At 37.0% G+C, this 27648-nt stretch overlaps 1 protein-coding gene across 9 annotated transcripts in view; it reads left to right on the plus strand.

Moving 5' to 3' along the window:
• EYA4 (EYA transcriptional coactivator and phosphatase 4) overlaps nucleotides 1–27648 on the plus strand; it is a 288680-nt gene that overhangs the window by 13734 nt on the left and 247298 nt on the right. For all 9 annotated transcript variants that reach the window (XM_055264419.2, XM_055264439.2, XM_055264429.2 and 6 more), the window contains exon 2: nucleotides 21755–21852. In XM_055264419.2, coding sequence (XP_055120394.1) covers nucleotides 21820–21852 — 33 coding nt within the window. In that variant the 5' untranslated portion in view covers nucleotides 21755–21819. The remainder of the gene's footprint in view (nucleotides 1–21754; nucleotides 21853–27648) is intronic.

Raw genomic sequence — 27648 nt, forward strand, 5'->3', positions numbered from 1 at the left:
ATAAAAGCTCAGGTTATAGTTTTAATTGATATCTTTGAATAAAATGCTGAGTATATTTGATATTCAGAGAGGGAAATTCATGCTGCTAAAGCAAGTTTTTTTTTTAATCTGTTACTTAAAAAATACAAATAAGTCATACTTTGTATAACATATTAAAACAGAGATGATAGAGGTTACTTTTGAGAGGAATGACCAGAGGGAGCAAGAGAGAGGCTTCTGGAATGCTGATTATGTCTTTTATCTTGGTTTGGTTGCCGGTCATGTGAAAGTGTTTATTCAATAAATATTCATCAGTGATCAACTTTTGATTTATGTATTTTATTTTACTGTGCATATGTTATACTTTCTTAAAAAGTTTTAAAAATACGAATATATTTAAAGTAAAAAGTGGATTTACTCATTTCTTAATCTCTGCAAATCAGGATAAGTTGTTATACTTAGGTGTGCATCTTTTCAGGCATTTTTTTTCTATATATGTGTAAATGTAAGAACTATGTGAGGATGTAATTTATTTTCATTTTACATTTTTAACTCCGATAGGATCATTGATTTCCTTAAAACTTGCTTTTGATCTGCTGAATCTTGAATATTTTTCCACATCAGTACGTATAGTTTTGGGTGCTTCTATTTAATATATGCAGATATTTCATAATTTCACTGTTCCCCTCTTGGTGTATGTTTACATTGCTTCCATATTTTTACTATTACTAAGTATGTTGCACTGATGATTTTTATTCTCTTTGTACATCTGCCAAAAATATCTGTAGATAAAATTCTAGATGCAATATTAATAGATAAATATGTATATGCGTTTTCCATAGAAAATACCAAAATGCTTTTTAAAAAGATTTACGAATCTTGCATCTTGAAGGTAATATTCTCATCTTTCTCACAAAAACCAGGTGCAAAAATTTCAACTTAATTGAACCTTGTAATTATTTGTGCTCTGGTTAAGAAGAATGGTTATAGTAGTAAATTCCTTGAAACTCATATAGTAATTGGAATACTCCACTATGATTAGGATAAATAATTCTATTAATGATATATATTTAATATATACATATAATTTATATAATTAGTTTCTCACTTAATAATGTTTAGTATTCATTTTTATGAATGCGTATTATATTTACTTATGGTTCTTAAGCCCAAATGGTAGGAGGAAATAAATCAGTAATATTATATTCACTACATTTTTTTTTACTTAGTACCATCAAATATTTACCAGAATTATTAGGAGAAATGGTTCTAACTCTCATGTGATTGGTGAGAACTTATGAGAAATGATATATTGTTATTCTAGTAAGAGCCTACTCTGTGCCAGATACAGTTCTAAGCACCTTACGTATATTACGATAGCTTTTTAACATAGAAATGAAAGGTATAGACATTGTATAAGTAATAAATGACATTACTCCGTTCTAAATGTGTTGATAAATATTATTATACATGTCACAATATCAGTTATGTCATATCAATGACTAATTTATAAATCTGTTACTTATTATAATCTGTTTAATGCGAAAATAAAAGTTAATGCATCAAAATCCAGAAAATTGCTACTCAAGTGCTGGCTAAAGTAATCTGATAGATACAGTTTTAAAATGAAGTATATTAATCAGTTGATTTCATTATTAGATTCTTATATGTAGAAAATTCTGTCTCCAGAATATTCAGTTCTTGTAGTTTTTGGTTAAGATTTTGATTAATCTTCAGTGGTTATCTAGTGCCTTTAAAAAGTAGTCCAACTCAGAATAGCTAATGTATTCCTCTTGCATTGAATAAATATAGCTATCAATTTTTGTGGGTTTTTTTTTGCTGCAGAATTTCCTGTTATTCTAAGGGATTCAATAGGACTTACACATATAAAACTGAAAATTATATTACTATGGGGAAGCTGCTTTGTGCCTTTGAGAAGGAACTCTCTTGCTAACTTAAGTACTGTATGTGTGTAGAATAGCTAATATTTTCTCCCAAGAAATTTCATGTATGCAGTTAAAACACTCTTAAATTGATTAAGGATTTGTTATATATTTCCAGAAGCACTCAAGAGTACTTTTATGGTTATAAGAGTAGAGTGCATTAGAATGCCAGAAACCAATGAATACGCTAGAGGCCTTCAAAACTGTGCCCAACATTCCTGACTTTACCATATAAACATGTGGGGTAGCCTGGAAAAACAAAACAACTCTCCTTCCCCCATCGTAGGTGAGGCCTACGATGATAACACTTCAACTGGCTTGAATATTAATTTGATACTTTTCTGTTAGAAGTAATTTTTATTACTTAGCAAATGAAATGGAGAGGTAATAAATATGACTGATACTTATTTCTCGAGTAAAGTATTATTTTACATCAGATTCGACCAGTTACCTTTATCCTTTTTGGAAAATGTATTATACAAACTACCACAGTATTTTGCCTATTAATCAGGGAAGCTAAAAGCGTTTTATAAACATTGAATCAAAACTCTCACTGCTGTGAGGGAATTAAATTTCAAGCAATATACTCCTTTTATAGGGTGAGAAACTGAAGTATGGAGAAATTACAAGGTTTTCCCAAAGCTATACACTGAGTCATGGCAGACATAGAAATCTACAATTCTGTTTGCCTGATTCAATCTGAAACTTCATGAAATGTAATTTATCCATTTCCTGACATGTGCTTTAGAAGTATATTTCCTTATTTGCTTATTTATGCTTTCATTCATTCGTTCATTCATACATTTATGCACTATTGCCTATTTATGCACTCATTCACTCATTCATGCATTTTAAAAGAATCAGTGTTTTTGTATGATACAGTCTTGATTTAGGGACTATAAATATTCTGAATTTATATATCTTAGATATTTCTTCAAAGAAACTCATTGGATTTTTTTTCACGATCATGAAAAAGGAATTAAGACATTAAGAAAACCAAGCTGGATTGTCCAAGTGTGGGCCATAGCAGTGTCTATGGGCAGCACCTGAAGCTAATTCAGGAGTGAATCTAGTTTGTTCAAGTGCTTGAACAAGAACTTGGCTGAAGCCCTGGAGGAGATGCCTGGGGCATAGAGTGAGGACCAGGAAAAACCATAGCACTCTTAGAGAGTACTGTAAGGACTAGTATCCATATCTCTACCACCTGATGTCTTTACATTTGGTTCAGTCAAGAGAGAGGGGGCAAATTATTCTGCTTCTCATTCTGCCATCTTCCAGATTTCAGTTCTCACATTTTAAATTCTTTTTTATTGTGATCTTTTTCTTACTAGTTTAACCAGTATTTTCCCACGCTTTCTTCACCAAATTCATTTCTTTCCATAAGCTTACGGAGTTATATTTTTTGATTGAACTGCTGGGGTTACAAGTAATTTGAAACGAGGAAAGTGTCTAGCAGCTTTCCTCACTCAGTCCAGTACCCTCTAACGGAGACTTCAGAGTACGTAGTGGTGACACCTGCCCTCCTCCCCTTCTATAGAGAGTTTAGTGGGCAACTTTTTTGGCTTGTTCTCTTGTTCTTTTCTTGCAGCCCCAAGACTTAGGACTCAGACTTGGTTTCTGCTTGTATGGCTCTCCATCTCTTCTCTTGGAAGAGTTCTTTCCCAGGGGGCTTTTTAGGTTCAAGAGCATTTGAACCCCTGGGAGCTGAACTTGTAGATTCTACAAAGAACGTCCAAGTACCAGGCAAACCACATCTTCCTGTAGCTTAAATGTTAGTCTTTTTTTCCCCCTTCAATTTTACTGAAGAATAATTTAGTCTCCAACAAACAAGCAAACAGAACCCTAGGGTCTTTCTCAAAGGCGCAGTCTTGCTGCTTTGAAGATTATCGTCATTAATTTCTATTTCAGCTAATTGGTTTTCCTTTACATTTTTTATTTGGGTATAAATGTGATACTTCGGTATACATTAATGTTGATCTATATTAATATGTCAATTTATAATTGAGTGATTTAAAAATAATGATGCGCTATGACCTAGTTTATATCTGCCTTCCACTGAATGCATTTCCTAAGCAATTATGCTTTTGTGGCTGACTGAATTCCCTCATGATTCCCTGTTGGGAAACAAAGATTTTTTTTAAATTGAAGAAATGGTCTTGTTAACCAGGGGCACCGTACTTAACTTGAGAGAAAAAGATTAGGAATGACGTGAATGACAGCATACTCCTAATATCTAACAGCCTGCCATACACGTGAAAGCAGGACACATAGCAGGGAAGCATAACGTTGAGTTGACTCAAAACATTTGTATTTGATACATTATTTTCTGAATTCTTACAACTTCAGCCCTTTTAAAGGTCTTTGGATTTTTAGAAGCTCTAAGGGCAGTTTTTAGTAAAGGTGGCCCTACTTTTAATTCAGTTACAGAGTCAGTGGAATGAAAAATTTATATTCAGATACTACAGGGGAATTTATTGAGAGCAAAAAGGGTACTCAAACTTTCCTGGATGCCTCAATTAAAAATCAATAAAATTGATCAATAAAATTATCCTCAAGTGTCCCAAATTTAAGGAAGGCAAACAGCATCTTATTTAATTACATTCTTAATTAGTATTCACTATAGACACAATTCAAATCAGTAACTTGGCATTAGGTGAATCAGATTTATTGCTATATTATATAACTCTCATGTTTACTTTGTTGTGTTTGGGACTCCTCCCTTCCCATAATAAAGAATATGACTCACAGGTGTCACACCTTGATTCCTGAGAAATTGATGTTATAGAAAAGTTGTTTGGAAAGATATAATTGTGATTTTGTTATTGTTTTTGTTGTCATTATTTTCTTTTATGGGGATGGGAACACACTTCTTGAGATTTACCAGATTTACTTTGTAGTTCATAAATTATTTCTTTAGATGTATCTAATTTGCTGTTTAGTTTGTTTCTTGTAAAAAAAATTCAGTGAATATATTTTAAAAAACATTTTTATGGTTCTCTTCCAGATTTGTGTGTGTATTTTTTTCGTGTGTGGCTTTTCAATTTTATTTCTATTACTTTTGTGTCTGTTTTAGATACCTATCTAGTTTTTTCCACATTGCTCTGTAGTTTCTTAGATTCCTAATTTGTTGTTGTGGCTACTCTCTACTGTGTTTTGTTTCTTTATGTAGCTTATAATTTTTTTTTTCTTTTTGAGATGGAATTGTGCTCTGTTGCCCAGGCTAGAGTGCAGTGGCACGATCTTGGCTTACTGCAATCTCTGCCTCCTGGTTCAGGCGATTCTTCTGCCTCAGCTCCCGAATAGCTGGGATCACAGGCACCCACCACCATGCCCAGCTAACTTTTGTATTTTTAGTAGAAAAAGGGGTTTCACCATGTTAGCCAGGCTGGCCTCAAACTCCTGACCTCAAGTGATCTGCCTGCCTGAGCCTCCCAACATGCTGGGATTACAGGCATGAGCCACCGCACCTGGCCTGTAGTTTGTAACTTTTGGTGGATTTCTCTCTCAGAACCCTTTGTACTCTATGGAGCAATTTTGCGTTCCCCTGGAGTCTAGGGATTTCAGACCTCTAGGTCAGTCTTGATTTTATTTTATTTTTTTGTCTTGAGGTTTCCATACCACAGATGCAGTAAACATTTAGAATTTACATTTCTGCAAGGCTGAACTTTTGATTTATCTCACTCAAGTAATTATTTTCTTTTATTCTCTTCCCAAAGGCTCCATCATAGGACAGGCTTCTTTGCTGAGTCTGATGGTGGGCCGAGTTTTTCTATTCCCCCCTCCAATAAATGTGACAAACTTTTCAGACTCCTCCCCCTGTGGATTGCCTCTTGCTTTTGCTTCCTGCCCATCGCCATAAATGAAGATAATGATAACAAAACAATAACAACACAAACATAAACATACCTTTTCCTCTTAACTTTTCCGTATCATCAATTTCTTGTGAATTAAGGTGTGATACCTGAAAGTCATATTTGCCTTATCAGTTATATTCATATAGTTCCTTTGTCTTATTGATGTATCTCTCATATTATCCCTCATATCCACTTCTCCAGGCCTTTTTCCACCCCATGTCAGTCTAGATTCTCTTGCCTTCTCACTTGGAGTATCACAACAGCCTTTAAGTTGTCCCTTAACTCCACTTCTTGTTCATCTCGTTTGTCAGAAATCTGAAGTAGATGTGTTGTTGCAATGATATCACATGTGCCATTCTTTGTTTTGGGGGTTTTAAGGCTTTTAAGGTTATCAAAATACTGTAATAACCAATTGTCTTTATTGTATTTTGTACTTATTCTCCTGCTTTTGCCAACTTAAAATGTCTTAACATCCCGTTAACACTGAATGCTCATGTTTTCCTATTCCCTTTTCTTTCACATGTCTATCTATAATTGTTTATTGATTATATCAGTCTCTCAACACTAAAGGCACCAGTCACAACTTTGATGTTATACAGAATGACAACTAAAAGGTGACAAATGCTAATGACTTAATCGGGGTGTTGTTCATTTTTACAAGCTTAGCTGAGTTCAGAGAATTGGTAAAAGACTGGTGACTTTTGGCTACTATCTAAATATAATTGGTTAATGTAGCTCCTGGGGATCAGTGGTTAGTATGATACTCTTAGTTGAGCAGGGTTAAAAATAATTACATTTGTTTAAGGAATTGCAGATACTACTCTATTGCACAGCAAAGAATGTTAAAATGTTTTAATTCAGTATATGAAGAGCAAAATGTAAAAACAGGTTTTCTTCCACTCTCACTAGCAAGCAAAGTGGTCTATATTTTTGAAATATATTTTTTGCTTAATCATAACAAAGTATAATACAAATGTTATTAAAAACCCTGTTTTATGGATGAAGACAGTGATATTTAGAGATATTAATTAGCTTTTCCAAGATCATACATTTATCCAGTAGTAAAAGCAAGGGTTCACAAGCTGATCTATTTTATTCCAGTCTTTGCTTGGAATCACTAAACTTACATTCCCTTTAGGAAAACTATCGCTTACATCTCTAGGGTTTCAACAGTTCAGTGCTAAACTTGGGAGATCTATTCTTAAATTCTCTCAAAGTGCAACACATTTTCCTCAGGACGATCATAAAGTCATCAGATGTGTGTTAAGCAATATATATAGTCATATACTCTTCATCAAAAAAGGTTTCCAGGTTACACAGAAGAGAGATTTATGGCTGAGAAAAAGGCAGATTGCTTCTAAGAAAGGCTTCAAATATATTCTCTTCTGACAGGCTACAGGAGAGCCAGCTAGATGAACCATCACAGTGTGTACAAAATGCTCAGCAGAATAATTTCTCAGTACTGGTAGGGAAGAGCAATAGGAGTAACACAAGAGAAGGAAAGTTGGTCTGCAGAGTCTGCCTTAGTATCTGTAGGGGTGATGAGGTTGCTTGGGCTAAGAATTCTTTCACAAGTCTCCCTGGGACAATTCACTCATAATTACTTCTGTGTTTTCTAGGCTATCTAGGCAACCATCACCAATTAGCGAACACAAACAAAATAGAACACCTTGTTTGGACCAGTCAAAAATCAAGTGATCGTAATTTATAATTCCAGGAAGACTTGCCATCAAATGAACTTATGACAAATGACCCAAATGATTGTCACAAAGTAGAGCTTGTTATAATTTTTAGCATGAGAAGTATGAACCCCATTATCATTTTTTAAACATTTTGAGTTAAATGGACCGTTTTGCAAAGTCTGTGTTCTATCTTTATAGACAGTTCAAAAATAGCTCAGCATCTAGTTTGTAGGTTGGCTCCATTTAAGGAGCTTGAAGTCAGGCAAGGTGCTCATTACTATTCACCCAGATCTGTTTCTTGGACACCTCAGCTGTTTTTCTTTTCTACGGCCAGGGAGGAGAGTCATGTGCATAGTCCAAGAATGTGCATCTCCATGTCTCCGAACAGTTGGCCATAGAATTGGAGCTAGGTGTTCTTTGTTTGTGCCATTGGCTTTCCTCTCTGGCATGCTTCCCGGGTGGTTGGAGCCAGCCAGTGCCTGACCCAGCTTCACAGACCCAGTAATGAAATTTGGAGGGCAGAGTAGGTAACTAGGTACACAGGAACTATAAAGCAATGCCCATCTGGACAGTTGATCACAGCTATAACTTCTCAATAATGTAACAGGAATATAAACTGTTAGACTTCCTATACCATTGCAGTATAAAGAAGATAATTGAAGGCCGTGAGGATAGCTCACGAAATGCAAGGAAGAATTGGACAACTAAGCAAAAGGAAGAGCAGAGAAACAGTGAGACTTTGGGAGTCACAAGATCTGGGTGCTTAAATTCTGCCTGGACTTTCTTGCCATCTTCATTTTTGCTCCTCTTTCTCGGTCAGTTCTCTTCTGTCTTTCCCTACAGACCAGCTTTTTTCCACATGGATATGAAACGTTCCTAAGTTTTATATCCTAGGGGTTTTGCCACTGAAGGAGGACTAGCCTTATATTTTCCCAGACTCATATCCTAAGGAAGATGAATCATTAGATCCAAGTAATTTGGTGTAACTGGAGAAGACTTGCAGACCCTACCTAATGGGTTAAGCTGGATATGCGTCTGTGGGAGGGAGATACGTTGTAGGTGTATAATACACATGCAAGCAAACCTTAATATTGTACAAGATATGCTTCTGAAAATTTACTTGCAGTTTGAAAATCTGGAAGCCAAACCATAGATCGACTGTTGTGAATGTTAGAATTTAGTGTAGTGGCACTTTCCATGGCCCAGGCAACTCTGCATAGGTAGAAAGATTCTTGAAAGCCCCACCCAGGTTGGAAAGGGTCTGTGTCAGAGGTCATGAGTGGGACTCTTCAGGCACCTGTTTCCTCATCCCAGGGTCTGCACATGGACTGGAACAAAAGTTTGGCAGCTGCAATTTTTAAATCTTTTCCCAAGGGTATGCTAGGGATTTAAAGCAGTAGGGAATGTACTCCCCCACTTTCCCTTGTTTTCTTTTTCACTGCAGGAAGAGGCAAGTATAGCCCTCAGTCGTGCTTGTACCCTCACAGGAGACTCATGTACAGGTCCCAGGCTCTGGCTGCAGGACAGTGTGAGGCTGGTGACAGGGCGAGAGAATGCCGAGAGAATGGCGAGAACAATGGAACAGGACTGAGGGAGAAGGAAGAGGAATCCTCCCCAGAACTCCTACTTGGGACAGTGGTCCCAGGGAGCAAAAAACACCCCTGAACCCCTTCAAGGGGCCTTTTGGCAGAGCTGTACTACTGCTAGACACTGCCGTGGCGGCAGGTAGGACTGATTAAAGAATTTCTGGTTTCTTCTAAGGACAGGGTAAAGCTCTGAATTGTTTTTAGAGACTACATTCAGATCTATATTTCGGAACCATCACTCTGGTTGTACTGTGAACAGTAACGTCCAGGGAGCAGGACTGGAGGGAAGGAGACCATTACGTGGCTATTGCTCCTGCCCAAGCAGGGAACAATGATGGCAGAACTCCTGTACTGGCAGAGAGGAGAGAGAGGAGGGATTTGGCGAACTTTTGGAGGTATTGATGGGACTTGGTAATATATTGAATGTGGAGAGCAAATGGGCAGGGAGTCAGTGACAAAGCCCAGGTGTTTGGCTTTGATGACTGGCTAAGCCTGTGCCGGTTGTGTACAGAATCCGGAGGTTTAGCGTTCCCATGTGCAGTGTCGGTCCTCATTCCATGCCAGCCTGGTGTGGAGTTGAGATCTGTCGCCTCCACTCCATGTTCACGTTTCTTCAGCTGGAACAAAGCATGCCTGGACAACCTAGGTTTCTTTCTTTTCTTTCTTTTTTTTTTTCCTCTAGAGAGAGAGGGTCTCCGCTCTGTCACCTAGAAGAAGTGCAGTGTCGTGATCATAGCTCACTGCAGCCTTGAACTCCTGGCCTCAAGTGATCAGAGGATCAGGTGTACATCTCTTCAAACTTCTCAAACGTCCTTCAGCATCTCATTCCTTAACGGACCTTACAGTCTCTCCCACCTGGACGGGGCCGTGGTGCCTCATTCCATTTCTGAGAATTGTCTTAAAACTTTATATAGAAGGTTGATATTATGTATTTAAATGAGAAGAAATGTTGAATTTGTAATTCTAATTTTCTAAGACAAGAGTTTGTAGCTCGCTTCTAGCAGAGTTGAAGAAAAGGATATGATGAATGGTCTATGTATTGAAAACTTAACTGCGGAAGAAATAATCTAATATGGAATGGGTGAGGTTGCTACAGGTTGGTACAAAAATAATTGCAGTTCTTGCCGTTACTTTCAGTGGCAAAAACCGCAATTGTTTTTGCACCAACCTAATAATACTGTTTGAAATTCACCTTTTCTGGTGGAACAGTCTTGAGATAGAGCGGGAACTAGATTATTGGCTCATAAAACAGCATGCAGTTACTGTTATTCCTTAATCTTATATCTTTATTATGAGGTAATGCTTCTCTTACTTGATTTGGAGAATGTTCTCATCTTTTTCTCATATATTTGTGAAAACTAAATGTTAAAGGATTTAACATAACAACCATTGCTAAATTATGATGTAAAATAATACTGTGTCTGCCATTAGCCTAGGTAGTTTTACTTGGTTCAATAATATAAAATCACTAGGCTCATAATATTTTAGTACCTTAGTGTGATTGGCCAAGAAAAAAATTCACGTTACCATAAAAAGTCAAACTAAGTAACAATTAATCTAAATTTCAAGGAAATATAAAGCAAAGTATTATGTTGTAACATGGAACGTTAATGTAAATAACTCCCCAACAGTTCATGAAATAGATTCTGAACTGGCAGTTAACAAAGAAAGGCTAGTTTTGGCTTAATTCTCTTATGCTCCAATATCTTTCCTGAAGTCTTATTTAATTTCACTTGCGTTAGCAATAGTACTCTGAGATGGTGGTGCATCTGGAAAATTATCACTTCTTTCCTGACAATCAGTATCTTTAATTTAATTCTTACATATGCTTTCTGGAAATATTACATTCGTACTTTGATGACATCTTAAAAATAACTTCAATGTAATAATTATACACGTGTGGTGAGTAAATTGTGTTCCCTAAGAGATACTTTTAGGTCCTAATGTCCGTATTTGGGAACGTGACGTCATTTGGAAACAGGGTCTTTGCAGGTGTAATCAAGTTAAAATCAGATTTTACTGGATTAGGATGGGTCCTAATACAATGACTGTTGTACTTAAGAGGGAAATTTGTACAGAGACATACACACAAAAGAAGGCCACGTAACTTTAGGTACAGAGAACATCATATGACAGTGAAGGCAGAGATTGGAGTGATGCATCTGTGAGCCAGGATGGCCAGCAACCCCCAGAAGCTGGGGAGAGACAAAGGATGCTTCCCTAGGATCTCCAGAGCAAGCATAAATCTGCCAGCACCTTGATTTAGGACTTCTTGCCTCCAGAACTGTGAGAATAGATTTCTATTCTAAGCCACCCAGTTTGTGGTACTTTCTTATAGGAGTCCTAGGAAACTAATGCAACATGCTGTGTTGTAAATAAACAGTAGTTCTAGTTGGTATAAATAATAATTTTAAGTATATTATTAGGTCAGGTGAGTAGGAAATTGCCTGGTAGACTAATTATCAATGTTGTATTTTCTGAAAAGTTAAAATATTCCCATTCAGTAAATATACTTGTCTAAAAGTTTCTATCTGTATTGTCCTAAAACAAAGCAAAAATTAAAATGGAGTCAGTTATGTACCCGAAAAATGTGAAAAAGGAAAGAAAAATCTTTTAGGAAAGATTTTTCCTAAAATGGCTATACATTTGAGAAAGAATATTAAAACTTAAATCATCCAGCTGTTTATTCCATTTTTTTGTTTACATTATCAGATACATTATGTATGATTTCATACATTATGTATGTTTCATTCAATCAATATTTATTAAATACCTAAAATTTGCTAGGCCCTGAGCTAGGTACTGTAGATAGGTAAATAAGACAAACATTCCCTTCCCCTAAAGAGATTATTTTGGCATGAAATTTAATCTGTAGAAGAAGTGAAAGAGGCCACTTGCAGAGTCTACTATGAAAATTCATTTTCACTATCTGCTGTAGTTTTACCTGATCCTGTGAAACCATTTTAGCATCATTTGGTTTTACTTTGTGCTTCTGTATTATATTGGAGAAAATAAAATTTTACTTATTGCACAGACAACATAAAATTAATAATTAAAGTATGTGAAACCAAAAATGAATTGTTTATCAAATTTTTTTTAGTGTTTCCCATTCATCAGTATCCAAATATATTCTTAGTTGTGCATCCATGTTAGCATAGCTAAAATGTGGTATTCTTATTTTTTCACCTAATTCACAATCAACAATGTTCACTTTTCCACTTTTTTTTTTTTTTTTTTTTTTGAGAGAGAGTCTCGCTCTGTCACACCCAGGCTGGAGTGCAGTGGCATGATCTTGGCACACTGGAACCTCTGCCTCCTGGGTTCAAGCGATACTCCTGCCTCAGCCTCCCGAGTAGTTGGGATTACAGGCGTCCGCCACCACGCCCGGCTAATTTTTTGTATTTTAGTAGAGACAGGGTTTCACTATGTTGGTCAGGCTTGTCTCGAACTCCTGACCTCAGGTGATCTGCCCACCTCGGCCTCCCAAAGTGCTGGGATTACAGGCATGAACCACCATGCCTGGCCCCTCATCATTTTTTTTCCTTTTTTTTTTATTATTATACTTTAAGTTTTAGGGTACATGTGCACAATGTGCAGGTTTGTTACATATGTATCCATGTGCCATGTTGATTTCCTGCACCCATTAACTCGTCATTTAGCATTAGGTATATCTCCTAATGCTGTCCCTCCCCCCTCCCCCACCCCACAACAGTCCCCGGAGTGTGATGTTCCCCTTCCTGTGTCCATGAGTTCTCATTGTTCAATTCTCACCTATGAGTGAGAACATGCGGTGTTTGGTTTTTTGTCCTTGCGATAGTTTACTGAGAATGATGGTTTCCATTTTCATCCATGTCCCTACAAAGGACATGAACTCATCATTTTTATGGCTGCATAGTATTCCATGGTGTATATGTGCCACATTTTCTTAATCCAGTCTATCGTTGTTGGACATTTGGGTTGGTTCCAAGTCTTTGCTATTGTGAATAGTGCCACAATAAACATACGTGTGCATGTGTCTTTATAGCAGCATGATTTATAGTCCTTTGGGTATATACCCAGTAATGGGATGGCTGGGTCAAATGGTATTTCTAGTTCTAGATCCCAGAGGAATCGCCACACTGACTTCCACAATGGTTGAACTAGTTTACAGTCCCACCAACAGTGTAAAAGTGTTCCTATTTCTCCACATCCTCTCCAGCACCTGTTGTTTCCTGACTTTGTAATGATGGCCATTCTAACTGGTGTGAGATGGTATCTCATTGTGGTTTTGATTTGCATTTCTCTGATGGCCAGTCATGATGAGCATTTTTGCATGTGTTTTTTGGCTGCATAAATGTCTTCTTTTGAGAAGTGTCTGTTCATGTCCTTGGCCCACTTTTTGATGGGGTTGTTTGTTTTTTTCTTGTGAATTTGTTTGAGTTCATTGTAGATTCTGGATATTAGCCATTTGTCAGATGAGTAGGTTGCGAAAATTTTCTCCCATTTTGTAGGTTGCCTGTTCACTCTGATGGTAGTTTCTCTTGCTGTGCAGAAGCTCTTTAGTATAATTAGATCCCATTTGTCAATTTTGGCTTTTGTTGCCATTGCTTTTGATGTTTTAGACAAGAAGTCCTTGCCCATGCCTATGTCCTAAATGGTATTGCCTAGGTTTTCTTCTAGGGTTTTTATGGTTTTAGGTCTAACATGTAAGTCTTTAATCCATCTTGAATTAATTTTTGTATAAGGTGTAAGGAAGGGATCCAGTTTCAGCTTTCTACATATGGCTAGCCAGTTTTCCCAGCACCATTTATTAAATACGGAATCTTTTCCCCATTGCTTGTTTTTATCAGGTTTGTCAAAGATCAGATAGTTGTAGATATGTGGCAAGAGCAAACACATTCAGAAGCTAGCAGAAGGCAAGAAATAACTAAAATCAGAGCAGAACTGAAGGAAATAGAGACACAAAAAACCCTTCAAAAAATTAATGAATCCAGGAGCTTGTTTTTTGAAAAGATCAACAAAATTGATAGACCGCTAGCAAGACTAATAAAGAAGAAAAGAGAGAAGAATCAAATAGACGCAATAAAAAATGATAAAGGGAATATCACCACCGATCCCACAGAAATACAATCTACCAACAGAGGAATACTATAAAACACCTCTACGCAAATAAACTAGAAAATCTAGAAGAAATGGATAAATTCCTCAACAAATACACCCTCCCAAGACTAAACCAGGAAGCAGTTGAATCTCTGAATAGACCAATAACAGGCTCTGAGATTGTGGCAATAATCAATAGCTTACCAACCAAAAAGAGTCCAGGACCTGATGGATTCACAGCCGAATTCTACCAGGGAGGAGGTACAGGGAGGAACTGGTACCATTCCTTCTGAAACTATTCCAATCAATAGAAAAAGAGGGAATCCTCCCTAACACATTTTATGAGGCCAGCATCATCCTGATACCAAAGCCTGGCAGAGACACAACCAAAAAAGAGAATTTCAGACCAATATCCTTGATGAACATTGATGCAAAAATCCTCAATAAAATACTGGCAAATCGAATCCAGCAGCACATCAAAAAGCTTATCCACCATGATCAAGTGGGCTTCATCCCTGGGATGCGAGGCTGGTTCAACATACGCAAATCAATAAATGTAATCCATCATATAAACAGAACCAAAGACAAAAACCACATGATTATCTCAATAGATGCAGAAAAGGCCTTTGACAAAATTCAACAACCCTTCATGCTAAAAACTCTCAATAAATTAAGTATTGATGGGACGTATCTCAAAATAATAAGAGCTATCTATGACAGACCCACAGCCAATATCATACTGAATGGGCAAAAACTGGAAGCATTCCCTTTGAAAACTGGCACAAGACAGGGATGCCCTCTCTCACCACTCCTATTCGACATAGTGTTGGAAGTTCTGGCCAGGGCAATCAGGCAGGAGAAGGAAATAAAGGGTATTCAATTAGGAAGAGAGGAAGTCAAACTGTCCCTGTTTGCAGATGACATGATTGTATATCTAGAAAACCCCATTGTCTCAGCCCAAAATCTCAAGCTGATAAGCAACTTCAGCAAAGTCTCAGGATACAAAATCAATGTACAAAAATCACAAGCATTCTTGTACACCAATAACAGACAGAGAGCCAAATCATGAGTGAACTCCCATTCACAATTGCTTCAAAGAGAATAAAATACCTAGGAATCCAACTTACAAGGAATGTGAAGGACCTCTTCAAGGACAACTACAAACCACTGCTCAATGAAATAAAAGAGGATCCAAACAAATGGAAGAACATTCCATGCTTATGTGTTGGAAGAATCAATATCTTGAAAATGGCCATACTGCCCAAGGTAATTTATAGATTCAATGCCATCCCCATCAAGCTGCCAATGACTTTCTTCACAGAATTGGAAAAAACTATTTTAAAGTTCATATAGAACCAAAAAAGAGCCCGCATCGCCAAGTCAATCCTAAGCCAAAAGAACAAAGCTGGAGACATCATGCTACCTGACTTCAAACTATACTACAAGGCTACAGTAACCAAAACAGCATGGTACTGGTACCAAAACAGAGACATAGATCAATGGAACAGAACAGAGCCCCTCATCATTTTTATAATTACTTTTTTGATCATTAAATTATATTATACAACTGACCATAATTTGTTTAATTAATCCACTACAAAGATGAGGCTGTTTCTAGTTTTCATTGTCATGTATTATTCTGTAGTTTATATTTTGTGGGTTTTTTTGGGGAAAGGTTACTTCTTAGGAAAGTTAATACTGGGTGAAAGGGCTTAAACATATTTATAGCTTTTAAAGTACAGAGATGGATTGCTTTCTAAGAATATTAGAAAACTTGACATTGTTACTAGCAAATGGTTGAGGACACTGTGTTCACAGTGTTTCTGATATTAAGTATTATCAATATATAAATAGTTTGGGCATTGAATATGTATACAATAATCCAAGAAACGTGTACTTGTTGCTCAGATTTAAGTATTTCAGTAACTGTGAAAATGAACGCTTTTCCATATATTAGTTTATTATTTACATTTTCTTATAATGAATTGTGTTCTCCTATTCTTTCCTAATCATTTAATGGGCATTTAAACTTTGCCTCACTAATTTTTATGTCCTCAGTAAGTGTATATATAGTCACATTTATTTACTAAAGATATTTTCCATAATCTGTTGTATCCTTTTACTTTTGGGGCTATTTTGCTTTATTCAGAAATGCAAAGGTTTTGCTTTGTTTTGTTTATGTATGCAATCAATTGTATGGTCTCTTTGCAATCCAATGCAGTATTTTTGCCATTTATGTAATCCATGTATCTATCAGAGTAAGAAGGAACATCAGATTTTCCTTTGAAAGAGAGCACTTGGCTAATTTGTTATCAAGGTAGTGAGGAGAAAATGGCTCTAAAGGAGGTGGCCAGCCACAGTTCAGTCTGGGAGAATAGAGGGATTGACATGAGGTGGGCAGGTGTGAAGTCTTGGGCAGCTCTGTGCCTGCTGACCAGTGGCCAGCACTTACTATTTGCATGCATCATTTCCAAGGTGAACCTGAGCCAGAGTGGTCTTGGTTACTTGGGCCAGGGGACAGTTCACAGGACCAAATATCAATGGGTCAGCTAGGAAAGGATAAGCAAGAAAGGGATTAGCAGGAATCAGGACCAGGCTGAGAGACCCAGATTTGAGGGGAGGAACTAGTCCATCAGGAGGAGAAGAGGGAGAGTGGGAGGAGGAAGGTGGGCGTGTGAGCTGAGAGGCAAAAAGCTGGCCTTTTCCATCATGGTTTCTTAGCCTCCACACCCCATGCTGTCCCAACACAAAAACACTACCTTAAATCTAGAACTGTCTGCCTACTTATCCTCCTGAATTCAAATGTGAACTGGCTGGGCACAGTGGCTCATGCCTGTAATCCCAGCACATTGAGAGGCTGAGGCAGGCAGATCACCTGAGGCCAGGGGTTCGCCGGGCCAACATGGTGAGACCCTGTCTCTACTAAAAATGCAAAAATTAGCCAGGCATGGTGGCACGCTCCTATAGTCCCAGCTACTTGGGAGGCTGAGTCACGACAGTCACTTGAACCCAGGAGGCAGAGGTCACAGTGAGCTGAGATTGTGCCACTGCACTACAACCTGGGCGACAGAGCAGGACTTCATCTCAAAAACAAAACAAACAAAAAAAACCAAATGGGTACTGCATCAACTTTCAGTGTGCTTGATAATCCACCATATCCTATACACCCTCCCTTCCCTTTTCATATGCGGTTTAAAATTGAGCTTTTCTTCAAAATGATGCTTTCCTAGTTTTGGAGTATTTTAAATCAATATCTCACTGAAACTGTCACATTATATACATGTGTTATTATTATTTTCTGACTTTTAACTTTTAAGAATGAAAAAACATACCTTTGATCTGTATCTCTGTTTATATATGCATAAAACTTTTGCAATTTACATTTTAAATTTCTCTTGTAATTTTTAAAACATCTTGTAATCTAATAAGGAAAGTAACATGTGTACTTTGGAAAATCTTGCAAAGCATAAAAGAAATTGAAGAAATTAAGACCATGCCTACTTGGATGCAGTAGGGAATATGTGACTGGATATATGTAAAACTGAGCAAAACATCTGCTGATATCGAATATTCAATAAACTGAATTGGCATCTGTATTAGGGTCCTCTAGAGGGACAGAACTAATAGTATATATATATATATGAGTTTATTAAGTATTAACTTACACTTATTATTAACTTAACTTACCCTTAACGATCACAGGGTCCTCCAATAGGCTGTCTGCAAGCTGAGGAGCAAGGATAGCCAGTGCAAGTCCCAAAACTGACAAACTTGGAGCCTGATGTTCAAGGAAAGGAAGCATCCAGCATGGGAGAAAGATATAGGCTGGGAGGCTAGGCCAGTCTCTCCTTTTCACATTTTTCTACCTGCTTTATATTCACTGGCAGTGGATTAGATTGTACCCACCAGATTAAGGGTGGCTCTGCCTTCTTCAGCCCACTGACTCAAATGTTAATCTCTTTTGGCAACACCCTCACAGACACACCCAGGGTCAATACTTTGTATCCTTCAATCCAATCAAGTTGACACTCAGTATTAACCATCACAAGTCCACCCCTTGTCAATTTGAACCCATATACATCTCCTGAGATCATACATCATCTTCAAATAAAGACAATAATAAGGTCATAATTATGCCTAACATAATACAGCTGTCCTTTGTATAACTGGAAATGCACCAATCCCCAACCCAAATACTATTACATAAAGTTAACAATATTTAAATACTGATATGAAGTCAATAAATCTTACGTCACATGATAAAGGAAAAGGAAATAAAGATATTTTCTTAGTACAAGCGTATACCTGCACAAACTGTTTTTAACAAAAGAAGGAGGAAATACTCATGACAATTACAGTCCCCGTTTCTGCAGTCGTCTCGTGGTTGTAGCTGCTATTGATGACTAACTTCTTCTACTACCCATTCTATATTCCCTTTGCCTTCAGCAAGCACCTCAACAGGTCATGTTTTTTTTTCCTTGTGGAGTGACCCAAACCTTCATTCCTGGGGGGTCTGGGCCATTTCTAGTCCTGCCTGGATTGGGCTGTTGTAGTTTCCCATTGACCTTAATCACAGGGCATGGTAATACTAAGAGACACCCTAATGGATCTCCTGTATTCCATGCATACTCTTCCTTACCTCCGTTGTGGAGTAATAGACTGATTTCATCTTGAAAGTCTGGGTCAGTCACCCCAGCCAACACTGTAACTCCCCTCTTAGCCTGGTGACTTAAAGGTAGGAGGAGCCCAAAGTGTCCAGGTGGCAATGACAGGGGTGGCTAGGGAAAGAGGCTGAGTGGTGTCCACAGACTGGGTCATCCTATCCACTTGATTATTGAAATTCTCCTCTGCTGAAGTAACCCATTTGTGAGCACTCATATGGAATACAAATACCTTCCTAATTTTTGATCACTCAGAGAGGTCCATTCACATATCTTTTCCCCAGATTTCTTTGTCACCAGTTTTCCAATCCTGCTTCTTCCAAGTCTCTGACAATCCAGCCAAAAACCATTGGCTACAGCCCATGAATCAGTATATAATCACACATCTGGGCATTTCTCCTTCATGGAAAGTGCACAACGAGGTGCACTGCTCAAAGTTCTGCCAACTGGGAAGATTTCCCTTCAGCACTGTCCTTCAGAGATATCCCAGAAAGGGGCTGTAGTGCTGCAGCTGTCCACTTTAGAGGGGTGCCTCCGTATCATGCAGAACCATCTGTGAATCAGGCCCTAGTCTTCTCTTCCTCTGTCAACTGATCATAGGGAACTCCCGATGAGGGCATCGATGCAGCCTTGGGGAGAGAGAAGGTAGGGTGGCAGGAGTGGAGACCATGGACATTTGAGCCACTTCCTCATGAACTTACTTGTGCCTTCAGGACCTGCTCAAACCTAATCACATATATGCTACTTTCATTTGATGATGGAATGCTGCTATGTACGACCCTCTTTATGGCCAGATGGGTCAGAAAGCTCCCAGTTTATGATAGCCAGTTGAGGTTGCATGGTGACTTGATGACTCGTAGTCAAACCTTCAGTTTCCACCAAAGCACAATAATGGGCCAAGAGCTGGTCTCTCAAAAGGAGGGTAGTTATCTGTAGAAGATGGCTGGGCCTTGCTCCAAAATCCTAGAGGCCTTTGCTGTGATTCACCTATGGGAGCCTGGCAAAGGCTCCAAACAGCATCCCTATCTGCTACTGGCACCTCAAGCACCATTGGATGTGCTGGATCATATGGCCCAAGTGGCAGAATAGCTTGCACAGCAGCCTGGACCTGTTGCAGAGCCTTCTCCTGTTCTGGACCCCAGGCAGTTTTATTTGGTAAAGTGAATGATTAAAGGTCTTGGGGCCGAAATGATCTCAACCTATTCTCAAACTTTAAATGGGATAGAAGCCTGGCTCGCTGGCATAGAACCGGGCATGGAATGTGAGTCCCTAGTGGGCCACTTTTGGTAAGCAGAACTGGCACTGTGGGAGGAACCGAACGCCGGGTTAAGGCACCCGATGCTGACGCTCATTAGACACCCCACTCTTGGTACCAAAATTTGTATTAAGGTTCTTTAGAGGGACAGAACTAATAGGAGATATATATATAAATATAAAGGGAAGTTTATTAAATATTAACTCACATGTTCACAAGGTTTCACAATAGGCTGCCTGCAAGCTGAGGAGCAAAGAGAGCCAGTCCAAATCCCCAAACTGAAGCACTTGGAGTCCAATGTTTGAGGGTAGGAAGCATCTAGCACGGGAGAAAGATGTAGGCTGGGAAGCTAGGCCCGTCTCTCTTTTTCACACTTTTCTGCCTGCTTTATATTTGATGGCAGCTGATTAGATTGTGCCTGCCAGATCAAGGGTGGATCTGCCTTCCCCAGCCCACTGACTCAAATGTCAATCTCTTTTGGCAACACCCTCACAGACATACCCAGGATCAATACTTTGTATCCTTCGATCCAATCAAGTTGACACTCAGTATTCACCACCACAGTGTCCGATTGTTTCTTTAGATTGTAATGCTCTTTTCCATTTAAACTGTATTTTCAGAAATATTTAATGTCAGTAGATATTTCTTGAAATGTGACTTCAATGATTATGTTCATCTATGATGAACAACTTTTTAAATCTAAATTGTTTTTATTATAATCTTTTAATTTTTCTTTTTTAGAATTAGAATTTGAACACTAGAAATGTATCATTGTGATTTTAAATTACATTTCATTTTCTTGTGAATTTGAATACGGTTTTATGATGATTGAACGTATTTCTATAGGGTGTGTGCCTTTCTGTTTGAATTATAAGAGCTGTTTATATGTTAAGAACATCAGCCCATTGTGTTTGATATTTGCACAGGTATTTCTAGATTTTTCTGTGCCTTTTAATTTTCATTATTGTGTGTGTGCATGTGTGTGTGTGTGTGTGTGTGCACGTGTATGTGTTTTAAAAGAGAGAGCAAGAGAGAGGATTCAGGGTTACTTGGGTTTTTGATGTGTCTTCTATCGCTACTGTGATAAAATCCTCTATCTAGGGATTTAAAAATATATGCCTATTTTTCTTAGAGTTTTTCAACTTTAATTCATCTGAAAATATTTTAATGTATGGTATGGAGTAAAGGTATTTTTTGAATGGTTAACCAGTTATCTCACCATAGTGTATTACTAATTGTCTTTCCCATGTTTATTTGTAATACATTCTTTTAACATAATGTCTTTTTAAGGTTGGTTATGTATTTTATATTTTTAAAAAGTGAAGAGTATTTTTCACTTTTTTTATGTACTTTTGAAAGTAAATGGTTAATTCAAACTCTTGATTGTTAATCTATCAATTGCTTGATGACATACCTCCCTCAGCAAAATAGTGTAGTGACTGTTTATTGCAGACTGTGTTTATTGCAGACTATGGATATTTTTGTTGATCTGTAGGATTCTTGACTAGCTGTTCACATACCCCACTTTTACCATGACGCTATTTTCAAGATCATTAATTGCATCAGATATGGAGACAATATTAGTGGATTTTCTTCTTGAAAGAATGCTCCTACAACTTACTAATTACCATGCTATGTCTTGATATGTTTTTGTAACTTTACAAATGAATATAAAGATAACGTTTTTCCCGTTTGTTTCCATCTTCTTGTTTTAGATAGTCACTTTTACTTGAAGGAAGCTGCTTCTACTTGGGAGTGGCAGGAGAAGTGAGAAAACCACATGGAAGACTCCCAGGATTTAAATGAACAATCAGTAAGTCTTCATTCTCAGTTTTGCTGAAAAAAGTTGCGATAACACTACTGAAAATCATACGTAAAAGGGATATATCGTGAGAAGTAAGTTTTTCATTAAATATGTTTTTAAATGATTTTTGAATTTTCTTTCAAAGACCATGAAACAGACCTTTGGAGATTTATGCTGTTTCTGCTTAATGATGATGTCACATTTTGATGTCTTCCTTGATTTTCTACTTGGAAAGCTAGTGGTGGAAAGACTAGGGCATTGAAATCATGATGCATGTTTTAGACAGTCTAAGCAATTTTATACACTTCCTTTATTATTTCAGATATGCTGGATATTGTTGAATATCAGAAGTATAAAAGGAAAAAGTATATTATTAGCATGCTTGTTAGTCATTATAAGGAGGAAAGAAACCATAGTTCTTAAGGGCTTTTAGTATTTTACTAGATTCATTGCAGGACCAAGAATGCACCAGCTTGATGTCAATGCTTTAAAGATTCTGATTTCCCAAAGGGAAAGGCTCTTTGCAGCCTTTCCTCTTAGCTTGTTAGTGGTGTCTCTGTGACGGTAGTTCTTTAGCATGTGGAACTAGAGGCAGTGGGAGGGCTTCCCTCACACCCCCACGCCTTCACACTACTGGAAGCTGTCGTTTGAGCTGTTTTGCATACAGACAACTCATGATGTTACAAGTAACAAGACATGTGCTTGCTGAGATTGTGTTCTGCAGTCTGATGCTGTTCCTTTTTTTTTTTTTTTTTTTTGATGCTGTTCTTTATTAGCGTATGTGATCATGACTTGATCTTACAGTCAAATGTTTCTCCATCAGGCAACTGAGGAAAAGATATATATAATAATGTAGTTCTAGAAAAGGTATATGTGATGAGTTTAATTTTAAGAGGGATGTATATTCTGGTGCCATTTGAAGTTAATTTGATTTGCTTTCTAGTGGATATTTTATTTAAAAGAAATGATAGCCATGCCTTTAATTTGGATAGACAAGATCTATCTAATTTCAACATATATTATGTTATGATTTATTTCACATGGCATCATAGGACAAATGTAACAAAAAATTATAAAGTGAAAAAACTATGAAATCTGTCAAATGGTAGAGATATATTCCTCTAGAATTGTGTGACTTCTTTAGTAAGGTAAACAGAAATGGCTATGGGAAGGCAAGGGCTTTAAAACTTTTAAAAATGCTGGTTGTTGACTGTAAATATTCACAGCATGGACTCTAGCAAAATGGAGGTTAGTCATCATGACTGTTGGAATCAGAAGTCTGTCTGTGTGACTATGGTGGACTTGAATAGTTAGTAGTAAATGTTGACAACATCTTAGTGGTGATGCTTCATTAAATGAGTGCTGTTGATCTGAACTTTGTTCTAGTACACCGAGGGCCACATACAAGTGTGTGTGTATATGCAAATGTGTGTATGTATGTGTGTGTATATGTTAGAGTTACCAACAGTTTTTGTTTCCAGAGACTGAGGATTTTCTAAGGACATAGAACTTTCAGTGCTAAAGCAGGCAAAGTTTGGGGAAAACCAGGATGGTTGATTCTGTTAATTACTATAGGGTGTGTATATACTCAAGAAATAATTTTGTCTTCAGTGCAGTTGAGAATATATTTTTATGTTTAACACTAAAGTGATGTGTTACTAAAGATGCGTCATATCACTGTTCGCAAAATGAAGCACAGAACTTGTAAATCAGATATGGTTGTCCTTCTACTGATATTTTAAGGTCATGGAGCTCACTATTTCTTTTCAATGTTTATTTCTGTTTGTTTTTTTTTTTTTTTTTACCGTAAATCTCCTGCACTTTCCCAGTTTTTATTTCTTTTTTTTTTAATTATTATACTTTAGGTTTTAGGGTACATGTGCACAATGTGCAGGTTTGTTACATATGTATCCATGTGCCATGTTGATTTCCTGCACCCATTAACTCGTCATTTAGCATTAGGTATATCTCCTAATGCTGTCCCTCCCCCCTCCCCCAACCCCACAACAGTCCCCGGAGTGTGATGTTCCCCTTCCTGTGTCCATGAGTTCTCATTGTTCAATTCCCACCTATGAGTGAGAACATGCGGTGTTTGGTTTTTTGTCCTTGCGATAGTTTACTGAGAATGATGTTTTTTAAAAGTTTCCAGTGATGCTAGTGAGCAGTCAGGTTTGAGAACAAGAAATCTAGGGAGACCTGCCTACCGTCTCAGCTTGAACCCATTTGCTGAATTTAAATTTCAAACATGTAGACCAATGTATTCATCTCATAAATGTGCAAAGAGATGCTTAGAACTGTTAAATGACTTGCCCTTGTTGGCATAGCTGGTAAGAGGCAGAGTTAGGATTTCACACAGTTCTTCTGACTCCAAGTCCAAAGCTCTCTCCATAACATCAACATGCCTCATTGCTTTTGGGTTATGCATATTGTGGCATTTATAGAAATGTCAAAAGAAAAGAAAAAGAATCAGCCCCTTTACATGGAAATGATTTCTCTTTGAATGAAATCTTTATGTGACTCTAAGTTTTGTGGAGTATATTAATGTCTCAAAATATTTTGAAAAATGATAGCATTTATTAAGATATAGAACAAGTAGGGGTGGAATTAAAATAAAGTTCATAGTTAGATGAAAGTGAATTTACTCATATCATTGCTATTTTAGTTCAAGGGGGATTCTTTGGCTGTAGACACAGCAATAGGAGTCATTTGTGGCACATGCACTCTGCATCTAGCATTTTCCATATACTCGCTCCAATTCTTACCATGTATTCCTTCACTGCAATTTTTAAGGCCACCATTTTATAGATCAAACTATGATGTAGAGAGTGTCAAGGTCAAACAGCTGTTAAGTAACAGAGATCAGAATTAAACCAACTTCTCTCTGGCCCCAAAACTTTTAATGGATTTTGCATGATACAACATAATATGGTAGTTAAGGATGTGAGCTATAAATCAGACTTCCCTGTCACTTAAATGCTTTAAAACCTTTGGGAAATTACTTAAACTCTTCCTCCTCTATGGAGTGGAAGGATAATAAAAAGATGTCTTATGAAGTGCTTGCATATGCCTCACTTAGAGTAAACATTCAATAAATGTTAGCTACTATCACAAATACCTGAGATATTCAGATGCTCTTTAATGAGTATTCATTCGTTCTAGCATATCCAGCTACTGACCAGACATCCCTTCCTGGAAGTTCACAGGTCCACACACCCCGCAAATGAAAAATAAATTCACCAGCTCTCCTCCCTTCTCCCAGCTTTTCTTCCTTTGTCCTTTATGCCAGTATTACTCATCTCAGTGAATGGCATCATCAGCTACTGAATGGGTTATGGCAGAAAAGAGGTAGTAATCCTCCTTTTCTTCATCCCCCATCTCAAAACTTTGTCCACTCTTAATGTTTAATGTCATTCAAAGCTATTCTTTTTGCTCGAGCTCCCTTAGTTTAGTTGAGATCTTTATTTTATCTCTTGACTTTCTTATTTTACTTTAAGTTGCTTCTAGAGTTGTCTTCCTAAAATACAACCCTGATCACATCACTACCCTCCTTTTTATCCCTTTCTTGCCTTCAAGGGAGAGGCTCAAGTGTGTGATCAAGCATACAGAGCTTAATGCTTATGTATTTCTTCCGTGTTTTTTTTTTTTTTTTTTTTCTGGTTTCTGTCAGTTTCTGAATCTCCCAGGTTCTCTGAGGTCTCTATGCGTTTGCAAGTGCTTTAACGTCATTCCAGAGGGGTCTCTTTCCCACCAGGATAACCTGTAATTCTTGAAGACTCAGTTTAGGTTTCCATCCCTCTGAGCAGCCCTCTCAGACTACCTCCTTTCTTCTCACCCAATCAACCCTACTGGTCAGGGCCCTCTGCAGTGTGCTGCCATAACCCTTTGGCATTTACCCCTAGCCCAGCACTTACCCGACAGGACTGAAACCCTATCTGTTTACTTGCCTATCTCACCACTAGATTATAAACTACTTAAGAGTAATGGTGGATCTCGTTCATCTTGTACACTTACTTCTTAGCAAGATTCTTGCCAGTGTTCAGTAAATGTTTTCTTCAAAAGCTTTTATATACTTTTAGTGAGGTATGTTAATGAGTAGCCTGACAAATTTTAGAAAGCCAAAATGTTATTCTCAGAGTAGATTACTGACTCATGAATTTATATTCGACTCACTTAAAAAATTGCATAGAAGGTCTAACATGAATTTAACTGCATATGACCAAAATAAAGTTCAGTCCTTCATTTTTCCTCTAGTATATTTGGCTCCTATTTGGCATTCTGGCCTAGAGGATGTAGAGAATTTTAAGAGATAAGCAACTAAAAAGAATATTTAACTTCATAAATTTATCTGCAGTTCTATTTTAGAGCTTCATAATTCTTTAGAATTGGTTTAAGTTATAGCCAGTTACAGCTTATTACAGTTTTTAATGAAATGTTCTTGATAATAGAAATGGCTGTGAATGTAGGTTATACCTAGCAATAGCTCCCTTCATACTGTGAAATATATTGTATTTTTGTATTCAAGCAGAGAATGAGCAATATTTATTATTTTTATAGCTTCTATAATATCTTTATAGATTGAGGTGTTTTATAATCCTATTTTGGTGGTCCCGGATATTACTTCAGATTTTTTCTCATCCAAAACATTCATATCAACATGAGATGGAGTCTGGCCTAAATTAATGATCAAGCCAGCAGGTTTGAAAAGAAATATATTTTATTAATGTTAAGTATTGTATATTATAAAGTAAAACATTTTTTCCTGAATATTAAGTAAAACTAAGTAAAATGAATAAGTTACAGTAGGATTGCTTTCCCTAAATGTTATGCATTAAGGGCCTGAACATTCGTATGTATTTCCTCATTGTTACTAAATCAATTCACTTGTATTGTTGGTGGCATGATTTTATTAGTGACATCTAAATTAACTCACATTCATTGGATTATGTTACATATTGTATGACTCATTAATACTTCTGGAAATTCATTTCTATGTACATTTGTAAATATAATACACTTCATATTTCAAAGCTATTCTATTCCTATTTATGAAACATATTCATAGACATGTTTCAGTAATACTTTTGGAAATTTGTTTCTACATACATTTGTAGATATGAATTGTATTTCTTTGCCTACACCAGCCATGCTAATTTAATAATGTCTATTAAAATTCTAGAGCTAGTTTAGTAAATTAATTTATTTTTATCTCTCTCTTGTTTTTCCTTAGAGTACTCATGACTTTGATTAGTCCTCAGATCTTTGTTCCTAGAGATCCTACAGTATTATCTTCGATTATAGCCACTAACCCATCTTTAAAACGTGTGCTCCTCTCTGTGTCAGATTTTTAACTATTGTATAGAATTGAATTTGCCATTAAACTTATCATCTAGACATAGAACTTCAGAACCATCAATTTCTGACAGTGTTTAAACAGTATGCTAGAATATAATTATTTTGATTAATTTTTGTTTAAATCATTTTTGTATTTTTATAATGTGACATTATCAAAATCCTAAAATCCTATTATTCTATTGCTTTATTCTTGGGTACTCTAAACCCATTCAACCAGCAGGCATACTTGTACTGAATATCTTAAATATATTTTATTTAGATCTAAGCAATGTTGGATTATTCTTTTTCAGGATCCAGTTCTGTATCAAAGAACTTGACCTTTAAACTAGTTAAAAGAATCTTGTTTACAACATGTAGTTTTTATACTATCCAACTGAATAACATACTTCAGAGTTCTGCGGAATTCTGTTCAAAGCTCAATCAGTTTCAGAATTACTGTTAACTCCAAATTGC

Source organism: Symphalangus syndactylus, chromosome 2 (genome assembly GCF_028878055.3).
Source record: "Symphalangus syndactylus isolate Jambi chromosome 2, NHGRI_mSymSyn1-v2.1_pri, whole genome shotgun sequence".
NCBI lineage: Eukaryota > Metazoa > Chordata > Mammalia > Primates > Hylobatidae > Symphalangus > Symphalangus syndactylus.